Source organism: Serinus canaria, chromosome 20 (assembly GCF_022539315.1).
Source record: "Serinus canaria isolate serCan28SL12 chromosome 20, serCan2020, whole genome shotgun sequence".
NCBI lineage: Eukaryota > Metazoa > Chordata > Aves > Passeriformes > Fringillidae > Serinus > Serinus canaria.
In genome coordinates, this window is record NC_066333.1 from 14,171,935 (window position 1) to 14,184,775 (window position 12,841).

Here is a 12,841-nt window from a genome sequence, read left to right on the forward strand (position 1 = left end):
GTGGTGTGAAGTTGTGAAGTCAGGTGACTTCAAGAGAGGCAGAATTTCATCCTTCATGACTTTCTGCCTCTGCAGCTAGTTTTGAATTCCAGCTGTGTTCCTCAATAATGCAGATGCTTTTCCATCCCTGTCCCCTGGCAGGAGTTAGGCAGGGTTTGCCTGATGTCTTTGCAGTCCTTGACAGGCCAGGGAAGCACAGAATTCTTCTGTCCAATCCACAGACAAGGCTGGCCCCAGTGGAGAGCTTTCTGGCATTCTCCTCCTGACCTCCAGGTGTACTGGAAATAGCCTGTTCATTTTCTGACTCTTAGACTGTTTGGGCTGTTTGGCAGTAGTTTACCCCAGCTATTGCCATAGCCTTTTGACAGGGACTTTTTGAAGCAGTATTTTTAAATCTGGATAAATGACACTGAATCACACAATAATTTTATCTCAACAGCTGAAATTTCCTTCCTTAGGAAGTTTTGGGAAGTACAGCCTGCTCTATTCCCTTGACTGAATATTTAGATCTCAAAGGCTTTTATGAGTCTTTGCACAAGTCCACTTTGACTGGGTCAGATGATCAGAGGTGGGCTGCAACAAAATCATTTGAATCTCTGCAATGTGCCATGAGAAGATAAACATTTTAGCCTATTTCTCTGACGAGAAGTGAACGTGAACGTGGAGCTATGCAAAACTGCTTCTGTGGATATTGCCTCCTTTCGGGAGCTATGACACACTTGTTGACTCTGGCAGAATGAGTCATCCCTATGGTTAGGCACAGGTACAGGTGCTACTAAGATCAGAGCCCTAATAGCCTTGTTAGAAAGTGTAGTGGGTGGCATAATCTGAGAACTGGTCTAGAGCACTCCTGTGTGCAAGAAGCACCTTGCAGCATTCAGTGGAGTTTTTCCATCTTAACAAACAAATGCTTGCTTTTGGTTTTCTCTCTGCCACTGGTACACTGATGTGAGATTAAATAGCTGCATCTGTGGGTGGCAGTGGTCTGATCCCCAGCCGAAAATGCCAGGGCCACTTAGGTATGCTCTTATTGCCAAATTAGGTACACACCCTGTTGTGTCTTTCTGAAAACCTGCTGCATCAATAATTATGTCTCTGATCTGGCGCATATACTGAGTATTTATTGCATACACTGGGGCTGTGCATGTACATGTAAGAAATATTTACATTCCTACTGTGCATGCATCCTCTGCGTCCTGCTCCTGCTCAGAGCCTGGGATGACACTGTGTTGTCTTTAAATGGAGCTGGAACAAGCCCTGTGCTGTGAAGAGACAGTAGAACACAGGGAGCACATTGCTTCTGCAAGGCCGAGAGCTGGTCAGGGTCCAGTCCACCCCGAGCTTCTGTCTGTCTCTGAGAGACACAGCTCAGGTTCCCACTTCCCTCACAACCATCTGGCAGCAGAAACTCCAGGGAAGAGCTGAAGCAAGCTGCATTGCTGAGCAGCTGGAGGGCTGACACAGTGCGTGCTGACTGTCCTCACCTTTATAAACGGAGGCGTTTTCTTAATCATAGCATGAAGTCTATTCTGGAAAGTCTCTGCCATTGGGGCTGAAGGTGCCAGAAGTCCCAAAGTCCATGAAAAAGGCTGCAAAAGGCTGGCCAGGGTGGTGACGTCCTTGCTATGGCCTGTCCTTCCCTGCAGTGGCAGAACAAAGATCATCTGCCCAGATTATCTAGTCCACATCAAGTATCTGTGGAAAGTGACAACAAGAGAAGTGCAGCTGAATTGGAGCATCCCTTTAATGACGGTTTCAAACTCCAAACCTGAGTGTTACGTGCTCCACAGCAGTCCTTTTACCTCCCCTGGGGTCAGCTCCAGTAAGGCTTTGCTGCTGACCCTGCCAGGCAGTGCTCCCCAGCTCTGTGGCCCCAGAGGCCCTTGGCAGCATGTGGCATTGCCCAGCTGAGGGTGAAGACTTCGGGGCACCGCCTGGGCAGGTGGGTTCGCTCCGTGCGGGGTGCCAGGCACCCCCAGCCTCCCTCTCCCAGGGCTGTTGCGTGGCTGTGTGTGGGATCCGAGGTGCCAGAGCCCAGCCCAGCCGTGCCATGGCCAGCGTTCATCGGGGTGGGCGGTGGCAGCTGCCCCTCACATGCAGCACTGCAGCAGCTGTGTCCCTGCTGTTGGCAATGTGCAGCTCCAACCTCCCCAGACCACGCATGGGGCAACAGTGTCCGTAGCCTCCCCTGGAGCACTGCCAGCCCTGGGGCACCCCGGAGCCATCAAAACTGCTCTCCCTCCAGATACAAAATATCTTTTATGTCGATACGTGCTCCGAGGATGCAGCTACATCTGCTCGGGAGGGTGTGCTGGCAGGACCTGTCCCTCCGTTCCTGCTCATGGCCATGCACTAACAGACCTTGCCTTCCCCTTGAGGCTGTCGGCAAAGCTGCTCACACAAACCCGCCTTGAAGTGTCTCAGGCACCGTGGGCTCGTTAAACTCCGCACAAAGCAGGGCTTTGCTGCACCGCGCAGTGGGAGGGCTGCAGAGCCTGTGCAGGCTGGAGCTGGGGCAGAGCCAGGGCTCCCCAGCACTCCTGTGACAGCCCCACTTGGCAGTGCTCCCACCCGAGTCCTAACCTGGCCTGTGGAATGACCCCAGACCTTGAAACCTCTCGTCCTGTTCAGTGTCGTTTTCTTTATTGGAAAAGGGTGACGAGTAGGAGGATGGCTTTGACTGATGTTCCAAATCCCACAGCTGGGATGCAGTAGAGGGGCAGGGAGGGACAAGAGGGGAACAGACTAAGCAAAATAAAAGGGTCAAAGTGAAGTGGGTTGACTGGAGGCCTGGGGAGAGAGGGAGATGGGAGGTGAGTCAGAGCAGAGCAGGCATGTCCCAGTGTGGCTCCAAGGCTTCTCTGACTTCCCTTGTCTGTGACAGTCCCCACTGTGGCAGCCCAGGCCTGGGAGCGAGTTTCTGGGTGGCTCCTCCAGCAATGTCATTGCTAATTAAATATGTTCTAAAGGTTAGATTATTGGTTGCGACGATGTCTCACCTTTGACCATGTCTGCATCAAACAAATCATAAACCAACCAAGAAACCTTCTTGTATTTCCTTGCCCAAGGCATCCTTTTAGGAATTGGCTGAACGCTATTTTGTGAACAGCAAATCCAGCTGCAGCTTGGCCGTGCAGTTCTGCTGCAGTACTGTGGACTATCAGAAGTTAATAGGGCTCAGGATTTAATTTGTTTCAGTGAAGGGGGTGATAGAGTGGCAGTCCTGGAAAACAAGAACAAGTACCAGTTTCCTCATTCCTGAAGTTAAGTCAGCCTCTCCAGGGAAATCCCTGTTTTCCTCCTCAGCATCCTTCCATGACTTGGCACTTGAAGGAAATGAATGCCTTACCTTTTAATGAGAAATTTCTATTTTTCTGCTAAACTCCCCTCTTTTTAAACTTTGTTTTTATTTCTTCTCTCCACTGAGACTCTGTATCTAAGAGAAACTTGCTTGTGTCCCATTTGTTGAATGTGGCAACTGTTTTCTTTATGTGCCCTCACTGTATCCAGGCTGGAAGGGGGGGCTAGTCCTTCCAGGGGTTGCTGTGATGCACAGCCATACCTGGAGCATCCTTTATCCCGGTGTCTGGCACCAGGCTGACACGGGCTGGTGCAAGGCACTGTCCAGCCCACAGCTCTGCAGTCGCTGTGTTGTGGGGTCAGAGTTTGGGTTGAGCAATGCCTTGCTCCTTGCCTGGGAGAGACTCGTCCCCAGGACACGTGTCTGGAGGGACATACAGGGCATGTCCTGGCAGATGGCTCGTCCCCATCTCCTACCCCACAGCCCATCATTCCTGGGAGTGCTGCTACCTTTGCTGCCCACCCAGTGGCAGCTGGTCATGTCTAGCCCACAGCCTTGCTTCCTGCCTAGAGCCTTGGCTTGGTTTTCTCAGCACTATCTGTTGGTGAAATAAGAATTGTCTCTCCTTCCAGCCTCCCCAGAGCAAAGTCTCCAATCATAAACGAGGCAAAAACCAGTCCTCTCTGGGCTGGGCTGGGCTCCATCTGCTCTGCAGCTACTTCCGGCTACCTCCATAAAAAAGGTGTTTCTGGTCTCTCATATTTTCATTTTCAAGCATCTCCATATCTGCTTCCAACTCCTACACACATCAGGGGACCCGCCCACAAATGTGTGCAAAACTGCTTAATTACTGTGTAACCGACTGGGCTGCTGGTTGCTGGTCGTGCTGATTACTGCCCGGACTGTGATGACTTCACCCCTGTTCCCTTCCACACATCGGTGTCCATCACATCCCTCCGGCTGCATCTTCCCACACAACGTCCGGGAGCGCCCAGCACAGGCTCGGGCAGACCCTGCTGCTCGGTGGGCCGGGCAGGGGGTGAGCCCTTTTTCTCCTGGGGCTGTGTGTCCCAGCTGCATGGCTGGGTGTCCCAGAACCATGGCTGGGTGCCCTGAGCCATTGATGAATGTCCCAGGGCCGTGGCTGGCTGTCCTGGATGGCTTCGCTGGGGACACGGTCGGCTGCCCTCGGCCACTTCTGAGTGTCTTGGGGCCGTCGTTGGGTGTCCCTTGACCGCCGCTGGGTGTGCTGGACCATCGCAGTCTGTCTCAGGGCCATTGTCTGGGGCGCAGAGCAGTTGCCCAAAGCCCTGGGGCTAATGGCGGGTATCCCGGGAGCATCAGCGGCATCAGGACCACGGCCTGAGGTAGTGCCAGTGCTGAGGTCACTGCCGGGTACGCCGGGACCACCGGCGCTGCGAGGGGCGGCGTCTGCGGAGGAGCCGTCGGTGCGGCGGGGGCTCGCAGCCGGGCCCGCCCCGCTCGGCCGCCCCGCCCCGGCCCGCCCCGCCGCGGCACATTCATGCGGCGGCGCTGGGCGCGGGCGGCGGCTCGGAGCGGCCCCGGCGCGGCGCCTCCCGCCGGGCCTCGGCGCATGTGAGCGGCGGCGGAGCGGCAGCAGGGCGGCGGCGGCGCCGCATCGGCCATGCGGTGGCCCCGCGGCCCCCGCGGCGCCTGGCGGCTGCTGCCCCGGCGCTCGCTGCTGGCCGCGCTCTTCCTCTTCTCGCTCTCCTCCTCCTTCCTCTACTTCGTGTATGTGGCGCCGGGCATCGGTAAGCGGCGGGCCGGGGCCCGGGGCGGGGGGGCACGGGCAGGGGCACGGACGCACCGACTGCCGCTGGAAACGCTGAGTAATCCGCGCCCCGCCGGCCCGGGGGCCGCGGCATCCCCGGCGAGGGGCGGCCCGGGCCCGGCGCCCCCGGCTGCGGCTCCGCATTGCCCGGGGCTGGGCAGCGCGTCCTCATCTCCCGCCGGGGCCGGCGCGCGGGCTGCGGGTCCCCGGGGCGGCGGGAGGCGCCGGCCGCGCTCCCCGCGGCTTCCCCGCGCCGGCGGGGCCGAGCGGCGCCTGTGCCAGCGGCGACCGGGGGGCAGCGAGCCCGCTCCTGCCTGCTGCCCGCCCCGGAGTTTGTTTTGAAGTAGTGGAGTGTTGTCCAAGTGCCTGTGATCTGAACATGCTCCTTCGCTGAAATCCTGCTCTGATTGTCAAGTGGGAAGATGAGAAGTGTGTATTTTAGAAGGAGAGTGTACTCGTTCCTATGTTCCGTGTCGTAGCTTCATGGGGAGCTGGAGAAGCCGTGTGTCAATATGGCCAGCACCCCGTGCTGGTGGGGCTGTCTGTCCATCTCCTCCGAGATACGGGAAGGCTCGAGCCCGGAAAGCATCTGTTCACTTCATACGATGTATCTCGTTTCTGCAAGGAGCCAAGGCTCGTGGTTTGGCCTTCAACCAAACTTTGGCAACAATTTATTTCTATAGAAACAACCCTTTCCAAAGAAATAGGGAGTTTCTCCTTGAAATGTCATTGGTATTGCTCATGCCATTCCTATCTTGGACATCCCAAGGAGATCTCTGTGTGCTTTCAAGGTGACTTCTGTGGGTTTTTATTTACAAATGATGTCCCGTGGCTGCCTCTGGGCTTTGGGAGCCTTTCCCAGGGCTGAGTAAGGGCTGGCCGGTGTGTGAAGCTCTGTTCGTGTCCCGGGCACATCCCAAGCGAGGTTGTGTGTGCTGAGCCTTGCCGTGGTGGCCCAGGGCTCTGCTGGCCCCCAGGCTCCGGGAGGCACGGCCACCTCCTGCTCCCTCGGTGAGCACAGCCTGGCTCCTCCGGTTCACGTGCTGCTGTGGGCCAGTGGCTCTTTGTCCAGTGCATCCTGCAGCCCTTCATGGGGCAGGCACAGGGAATGGCGTGGCTGTGGGTGAGCTTCCCAGGCCCAGGTAGAACTGTACTTTAAGAAGGAAATTTCTCTTGTAAGGATGGCCTTTTTCCCTCTTTTTAGGGTATTCTGATTAATTTCATGTTACTTCTGTGTGGTCACCAGTCTTAGAGGTGGTGTAGGATATAAATACATTTAAGGCTAGTTCTGTGCCAAGAGGATTTTCCCTGTGTGGACCTCAGATAATGTGGTCATGTCCTACCCAGTGTTCTTCCTATCTGTGTTGCTCAAAGAGGAGGCAAGGAGGTGTTAGTGGTCCCTGTCCCTACCCACCCATGGATGTCAGTGATGTTCTGAGTCATCTCATCAGGTGACAAAGATCTGCTTCCTTTTTTTTTTTTATTTCCTTTCTCTTTTAGCCAAAAATATTTCCTCATGAAAGCCCAGCCCAGTATTCCTGGGATGGCTGGGCTACTCCTCTCAGCACTTGGAGGGAGTTTGTTTTTGGCTGCAGGGGTGAGTAGAAGCTTGGGAGAAGAGTGAGTGTGATAGGAGATGAGCTGAGCTGGGGATTTGAATAGATTGACCTCATGCAGGTGATGGAGAGATGCTGTCAGCAGAGAATTTTGGGGCATTTGTCCTGCCTGCTGCTGCCTCAGTGCATGGAGTGGGGCTGGGCTGCCCTTCTGTGGCCACTGAAGGGCTGGGGAAAGCTCTGTCCCGAGACCATCCCATGTAGGGAATGCTGGGGAAGTGTCCAAAGAAGGACTCACAGTTCATTGGCTAAACCACAGGTAGGGAAGTGATTAATCCAGTAATTAATCAATTCCTTGATTGTACCTCAATTGAAAAGAAAAAAATCCAAATAAATGGGACCTGAAGCTGCAAGTGAGCTTGAACCAGCTGGAGTCTGGAAGGGCTTTTGGTGCCACAGGCTGCTGGCAGGGGTCTGCTACAGCCAGCTCTGCTCGTGGGGGTCAGCAGCTGGTGGTGGCAGGGCTGGAGCCAGCCTGCCCTGCTGGGGCATGGCCCTGTGGCCATGGTGTGCTGTCACCATGGGTGGGAGCCTGTCCCCAGGCCCCTTGTTTGTGGGGGAAAATTTCATCGGCGCTGCTGAGGCGTGTTGTGTTCAAGCAGTTGTGCGCCAGTGCCAGGAGAAAACTGGGACAGTTGCACTTCTGGGTGCTGTCTCAGCACACTGGTGTGGATCTGGCATGCTTGTCAGCTGGAAAAGCTGGATAACTGCTCCTGGTGCCCTTTGGAGATGGGGAAGGGGACTCCAACCTGGATTCTGAGTTGCCTACCCAGTGCTGGCCTGCTACCTGATTGACCGTGGTGTTTGGCTCCTCACAGCCTAGGTAACCCAGCAGCCTGCTCCAGACAGAAATGCAGGAAGGAATTTATGTTTACTGTCAGCAAATAACCATGCTTGGCTCCTGCAGGGAGTCCAGGGATTTTGGGCCTTACATTTCTGTCGTGCCTGGACTTACGTGATGCCCATGGTAGGTCCTTGTTTCTGTTCTTCACCAAAGTTTCCTCCTGGACACTGAAATGTTCTTGTGGCCTCAAGTTTGTGCAGAGCAATCCAATGTAAGCAGCCAGTGCCACCTCCTTCCCAGCTCTCTCTCACATCCAATTCCCGTGTGTCCTCCCCACACACCACCCTGACTGCTCCATCCCTGGGCTCCCACCTCGGAAGGTGAAGTGCCAGGGAGCCAGCCATGGCACAGCCACAGCAGGCTCTCCTTGACCACCAGCTGCTCCCGGTGGTTGTGTGGCTCTGTCTCATCGTGGCCATTGTGTGCAGGATGAGGTGGCCAATAGTTCTGCAGCCGGGGCTCGGCGGGGCTGGAGGCTCCAGGAGCTGCCCTCCTGTGCACACATACCTGCACGTACAGCAGGTGCGTGGGATGCCCATGCGGGTGGGGAGGTGCTGTGCTCGCTGCTGTGCTCAGAGGTCCTGGGACCAGCAGGACACAAGGCTGCAGGGCAGGCTGGGCTTTCACTGCAAGAAGTCACACTGGCCTCATCTTGGAAAAAACAGAGCTTGGCACTGGGCAAACTGTTTTGTCCTGCTGTGGAGGTCAGGGGCCACCTCGACAGGTTATTTTGTAGGGCTGGTTCCTGGCACTGAGGCTCTTGCCCTCCTGGGACAGCTGCCCTCGGTGCCTGTTGCCTTCCCCAGATGGGATGTGGAGAAATGGGCTTGCCAGAATCTCTCTGTCTGTGCCCAGACCCCAGCAAGGGTGATGTGGGCACAAAGAGTGTGCTGACTTGGAGGTGGAACACCTGGAGAAGCTGTTTCTGTTTCATCCTCTCCTCTGCTTCTGAATTCATCCCTGGGAAGTAGGGTTGTTCCTGGGTGTCCTGTTTTCACATGGTGGGGTCCCTTACAGCTTTTCTACAAGCGTCTGGTTTTATTCTCTTTGAACAGGGCCTAGGAAATGAAGGGAATTTCCTCCTGCAGCTGAAACCAATAATGCTTTTTCAAGCTGCAAGTCATTTCATCTTGATACTTCTAACTGCAACAGTGGGAACTTCTCTGACCTTGGACTTGGTCCTGGTGTAGGGGGTGGCTGCTGCACAGCTGGGAGGGCTGGCAGGGGCCTTCCCTGGTGCTCAGGTAGCAGCTCTTGGCTTTTCCTTTGTTGTCTCAAAGGCATGTTGGAGCCTCTTTATTTAATTTTATTTTTTTAAATTTTGATTTCCCCAGGAGTCATACTTGGTTGGATCTGATGCTGGAAAATAATGTAGAGAATTTAAATTACTAGGTGAAAGATTGTTACCTTTGAGAGAGAGCTGTAATTCAGTCTGCCTTTACTTCCTCCAAACTTATCAGGAATTGCTCCCAACTGGTCATACAGGGCATGAGGTAGCACCACTAGCCCTGAATTACATTTATGGTGCAAGAACTTGATTTTGATAGGCAGGAGTGCTTTGAGACATTGTTCTGTCAGGCTGTGTGTGGGTGACCAGCAGAGCAGGGCCGTGAGGACCAGCAGCTGCCTCGGTACAGCTCGTTTGTCACTTTTGGAACAATTTTATATCGCCAAAGGTGGCTGATCCAGCTTGGTCATTTAATGCATCAGCCTGGCAGATCTTAGCACAGAGGAGTTCTGGAGGGGAAATGGCAAAAGATTTTGCTACTGCCAGCTTGTCCCAGCTGGAGAGACTGTGGTTGAGTGGTGAGGGACAGAGGAGGAGCGGTGGCCAAGGCAGAGGGATGGCACTGTGGGGACATGGAGCTGCTGTCCTGGGGAGTCCCAGCGGGGCAGTTTGTGGGGGTGAGGTTGCTGCTGCTTTGCCACCTGAGCACTCCTGTGGGAATGTGGGCAGAAGGAGCCTGGGCAGAGCCAGCTGGAGAGAGCAGGGCAGAAGGGGGTGGCAGGGCAGAGTCCCGAGCAAGGGGCAGCCCTCACTGGGGGGCTGGTGCCCAGCCCAGGACCCTGGTGAGCCACAATGGCCTCGGCTTGGCCGGGCAGGGGCTGGGTGCAGGTGCCCTTCTGGGTCTGCTGGCAGCATGCTGGCTGCCTGGATGCTGTCTGAGCAGGGACAGAAGGTGAAGGTGCAGCTTGGAATAATGAAATGAGGTTTGTGCTGTTATAGCCTTGGCTTTCATCTCCAGGTCTTCCCCGGGCAGCATGAGGAGTGTGGTATCTTACTGTGGAACAAGGCAGCACTGCCCTCCTTCACCCTCCTCTGCCCAAAAGATCTGCCAAGCAGCATTTCACAACCTGAGGAGGGAGCAGCCTGGTTCCACAGCGTATCCCACAGAGAATATTGCAGTTGTTGGATCTGACAGCGATTGGGGGTAGTAAGAAATGCTCAAGCACTCCTTGATACAAGAACTTGAGCTTGGGATCTCCTGTGCTCTGAGCAGAAGGAGACTGGTGACAGCTGTGGGAAACATTCCTTTGGCAGCACCAGGTTCTTCCAGCAAAGAGGCTCCTACAAGGCAGGGCTGGGATGGGGAACAGCCCGGTTCCACCCAGCTGCTCCTGTGCCATGTGTCCAGGATGCTGGTGATGCAGTGTGGCTTGGAGACCACCTCTTGCTCAAGGCTAACAAGTTACAAGGTTTCTGTGAGGGCAGGTGAATTACTGGGTTTTCTTTGCCTGTAAGCACCTGTGCTGTTTGTCAGGCACATCTGGTTTGGGTTATTTTGCTGGTGGCTCCCCGGGTGTTGCAGCTGCAGATTATGTGAAGAGTTCATGTTTCATCCCTGTATCTCTGGAAGCCTGGCTTGTGGAAGCTGGTTGGCAGACACAAAAGCTTCCAGGTACTGGTTCATTCCAGCAAATTGAGTGCTTCAAAACCTCAGTCTGTAGCAGAGCAGACCTTAAAGCAAAATCACCCATGCTGTCAGCCCAGGAAACAATGGTCTTCATGGGTTTGGGAGGCCATGGAAGGCCAGGGCTTCAGCTGGTGCTCAGCTGCCTCAGTTGGTGCTGGTTCTGGTGGAGATGAGGGCTCTGGCACTGCTGCTTTATTTCCTGAGCTGATCCTCTGCCTCTCTTCCAGGTGGACTCATTAATTGCATCAACTCAGGCAGCATCTGCTGGGCAGGGTAGGATGAACCCCCCTGGGGAGCAATGCAGGGAGCGGAGCTGGGCGGTGTGGGGAGCTCTGTGTTTGCACTTGATCCCATTCGAATGCTGCTACAATTGGTGCCTTGAAATATCCAAGCACATGGAGTCTTTAAATACTCAATCTTACCTGAAATTTCTGGGGAGCCTCACAGGGGGGGCAGCAGTGGTGGTGGCATGGCCAATGTGGGCCCTGTGAGGGCTGAGGGCTCTGGAAGAGGAGCTGATCTGCAGCTGGACAGAGCAAGGAAAGCCTTCCCTGAGCAGCTTTATTTTTAAAACATCATTGTCACAGTACAATGTGTGTATTTACTTTGACAAAACCTTTGCTGGGTTATTTTAGTAAAGTTTATTTCCATACAGGCTTTTTCTTCTCCATTGCATTCAGAATCTTCTGGCTGTGGTTTTGGCTGGCAGCAGTTTGAACACGGAAGCTTTAGGGTGGTTGATGTGTGTTTGAGGCTTTTCTAGCACTAACTCTAAATACTGTGGGGATTAGTCCTGTTTGGAGAGACAGAGGAGAAAATGTGTAGTGGACTGTGCTCTTGAAATGCAAGATAAGCCCAAATCAGAATTTTTCAAGAGATGTTGGTGGGTGTGGTTTTTTGGGGAATGTGAAATAGATAACATTAAAACCACTAGGGCATTCAGCATTACCCTGAAGCTGCTCTTATTTTGAAAGGAAAGGTGGATTGGAAAGCTGAGGGTGATGTCAGTGCCCAGCAGGAGAAGAGCCCTTGGCCATCCTCATCTGCTGCTTGGAAAGGTCCCAGGGGTGACAGTGGATGGCACGTGTAGCCCTCGTCCTGGTGGGAGGTGTCCTTGTGGGACACTGCAAATGGTGTGCAGTGTGCTGGGCAGGGCCACGGGGTCCTTTTTTCATTGTAAAAGGAATTTCCTGGTGCTTCTTGGTCTTGCTAAAGTGAAGGAGGGACCTGGGGGGAGGTGGTTTTGGGGGATCCACAGTGCTTTGTGGTGACTGTGGGTGTTTTTGATAACGCCACAAGTTTCAGTGCCTCGTGTTAGACACTTTGCTTTCTCAAGGCACATAAATGTGGCTGCAGGGGTGTGAGAAGCTCGCTTTCAGCTCCTGCCTCCCTCCTGGCTGTGTGGGGGAGGCAATGGGTCAGTGCTTGCTGGCTGGGGCTTTAGCTGGGAGCGTGTGGTGACGTTGTGCATGACTTCCTAAAGGTCATTTTCCTAGGCTTTTGTTTGAGGTGTAAAACCAACAGGTTGTGCCCTTTGTAAGCCTGCAGTTGTATGTGGCATCTATGGGCTGTCACAAGCCTCTCTAGAGCCCTTGTCCCGAGCTGGGCTGTGATCCTCGGGCCCCTCTGGAGGGGCTGCTGGGGAGCCTGTGCCCCAGCTCTTGTGCCAGAGAAGGGGCTGCTTCCAGGGGCTGGGAGTGCAAATAGGTCTGGGGATTTTTCCTGTGCTTTGTGCCTGTCTTCCTTGCTCGGCGGGAGCCTCCGCTCCCCTGCCCGGCTCCCCTGCCCGGCTCCCCTGCCCGGCTCCCCTGCCCCGCTCCCCTGCCCCGCTCCCCTGCCCGGCTCCCCTGCCCCGCTCCCCTGCCCCGCTCCCCTGCCCCGCTCCCCTGGGCAGGCCCGTGCCCCTGTGATGGTCGGGCTGTGTGGGGGACAGCTCCTATGAGGCTGTTCCCTCCCCGTGCCTTTCTAACCTGACAGGTGAGCGTTGGGAACCATTTCTGTGTGGAGGATGCCCCTGCACACGGGATGGAAGGAAGGGAGCACAGGCAAAGCACCCCCTGCACTGCTGTGGGTTGGGCTGTGCTGTGAGCAGTTCCACCAGTGCTTGTTTGTGCGTCTGAGAATTTTATGGCAAAATAATTGACTGGCTTTATTGAGTGCTATTGCCATACAAATTATCAAAGGAGGCTCTTGGAGCCTGGTGCTGTGTTAGCCACCTCCCTTGCTTTGGAGAGCCTGGGCCCAGGCTGGGCTGAGAGCTGAGCTGTGCTCAGAGCCTGCCAAGAGGCTCCTGAGAGGGGCTTGTGGGGTTCCCTGCACTGGCAGCACACGCTGGAGAGGGCCATGGGATGCCTGTGACACAGGAGTGCACAC

General features: G+C 55.0%; 1 protein-coding gene across 1 annotated transcript in view; it reads left to right on the top strand.

Moving 5' to 3' along the window:
* Nucleotides 1-4,865: 4,865 nt before the first annotated feature.
* The window catches only part of B4GALT5 (beta-1,4-galactosyltransferase 5), a 33,368-nt gene continuing 25,392 nt past the window's right edge, over nucleotides 4,866-12,841 (top strand). Inside the window, exon 1 of the mRNA XM_030232782.2 lies at nucleotides 4,866-5,073. Coding sequence (XP_030088642.1) covers nucleotides 4,947-5,073 — 127 coding nt within the window. The 5' untranslated portion in view covers nucleotides 4,866-4,946. The remainder of the gene's footprint in view (nucleotides 5,074-12,841) is intronic.